The 1,600-nt window shown below is 46.4% G+C and overlaps 1 protein-coding gene across 1 annotated transcript; it reads left to right on the top strand.

The window, feature by feature from the left end:
• LOC136653981 (olfactory receptor 4Q3-like) lies at window positions 1-945 on the top strand. Its single transcript, XM_066630841.1, has one exon. The coding sequence runs from the start codon at window positions 1-3 to the stop codon at window positions 943-945; it is 945 nt and encodes a 314-aa protein (XP_066486938.1).
• The last annotated feature ends 655 nt before the right edge of the window (window positions 946-1,600 follow it).

Below are 1,600 nucleotides of genomic sequence, written 5' to 3'. Positions count from 1 at the left end.
ATGAATGACTCTACAGTCACAGAGTTTGTCTTCCTGGGCCTTTCGGACTCCCGCCCCATTCAGTTCCTTCTATTTGTCTTGATCTTGGCTTGCTACACCACAATCCTCTTGGGCAACCTCCTCACTGTGGTGACAGTACATGCAGAGCCACTTCTCCACCAGTCCCCCATGTACTTTCTTCTGGCCAATTTGTCCATCATCGATCCAGCCTTGGCTTCGGTAGCTGTCCCGAGGATGGTGGTGGACCTGATAAGGTGTGGAAGAACCATTACATTTAAGGAGTGTATGGCTCAGGTCTTCTTCCTCCACTTCTTTGGGGGCTCAGAGATGTTCCTCCTTACCCTCATGGCCTATGATCGCTATGTGGCCATCTGCTACCCATTGACGTACACAACCACAATGAACCGTCCTCGTTGCATCAAGCTCCTCACTTTTTGTTGGGCTGGGGGTCTCATCCACTCTGTCACACAGTTGGTTCTGATTCTCCGACTCCCATTCTGTGGACCAAACAAACTGGACAACTTCTACTGTGATGTTCCACAGGTGGTCAGACTGGGTTGTGCTGATACCTACATCACTGAGATACTGATGGCAGCCAACAGTGGCCTGCTCTCCCTTGTCTGTTTCCTCATCTTGCTCATTTCTTATGGTGTCATCCTGTCCACACTTCGAGGTCACTTCAAAGAGGGTGGTGGAAAGGCTCTGTCCACTTGCAGCTCTCACTTGACAGTGGTTAGCTTATTTTTTTTGCCATGCTTATTTGTGTATCTTTTTCCTTTCTCCAGCTCCAGTGTGGACAAGATGGCTTCCATGTTCTACACAATAGTAACACCTGCCCTCAATCCTATGATATATACTCTGAGGAATCGGGAAATGAAGGAGGCTATGGGGCGGTTGAGGAACAGGTGCATTTTTCGTTCATGTGTGAGGGGAGAAAAAGTATGAGTTATTTTTCAGAAGAGTCATGATGATATTTTATAGGCCTTGGACGTTTCTGAACACCTTCATAGCTGGATGCCACAAGAAATAAGTTGGACGCATATGGATCTTATAGAATGTGAGCCAGGAGTAGTAGTTCACCATGTACACAGTGCATATGCCTTTGCCCATCCCATGCAGTACACCTGTAGTGGAAAGTTATGGAAGGGACCCAGTACATTTGGTAGTTTTTCCCAAACATGTTTTTTTCCTCTTACCTATAAACCTCTAAACTCTAAGGATGCCCCAAGCTTATCATTAGTAAACATCACTGTAGATCAAAGCTGCAGTAGGTGCTCCACACACGGTCTCAGAGTCTGCTTTCACCATTGACTTCCTGGCGGCTCCAATGACTGAAGAGGGGCGTGGGGTTATCTGAATTATTCTTTCTATCTAATACTTGCCTGCATGTCACTTTAACCAATAAATCCTGTTCCTTTTGACCCACTGCTGTGTTTATTGTCCCCATATCCAAAGAGAATCATCACCCTCCTGTAATACACCACAGCCTCAGAGAGATAAGTGGAAAGCCAACATCGTGTCCTCTAATCATTAGAGTGGTTCAGCTAGATAATGGAGGCCCAACTCTGATCTTGAGCTGGTCAAGTTCCCTCAGCCAAAC

The sequence above is a fragment of the Tiliqua scincoides genome, chromosome 5, assembly GCF_035046505.1.
Source record: "Tiliqua scincoides isolate rTilSci1 chromosome 5, rTilSci1.hap2, whole genome shotgun sequence".
NCBI classification, from domain to species: domain Eukaryota; kingdom Metazoa; phylum Chordata; class Lepidosauria; order Squamata; family Scincidae; genus Tiliqua; species Tiliqua scincoides.
The sequence above is the reverse complement of the archived record's forward strand: the minus strand, read 5'-3'. Positions and strand labels throughout refer to the sequence as shown.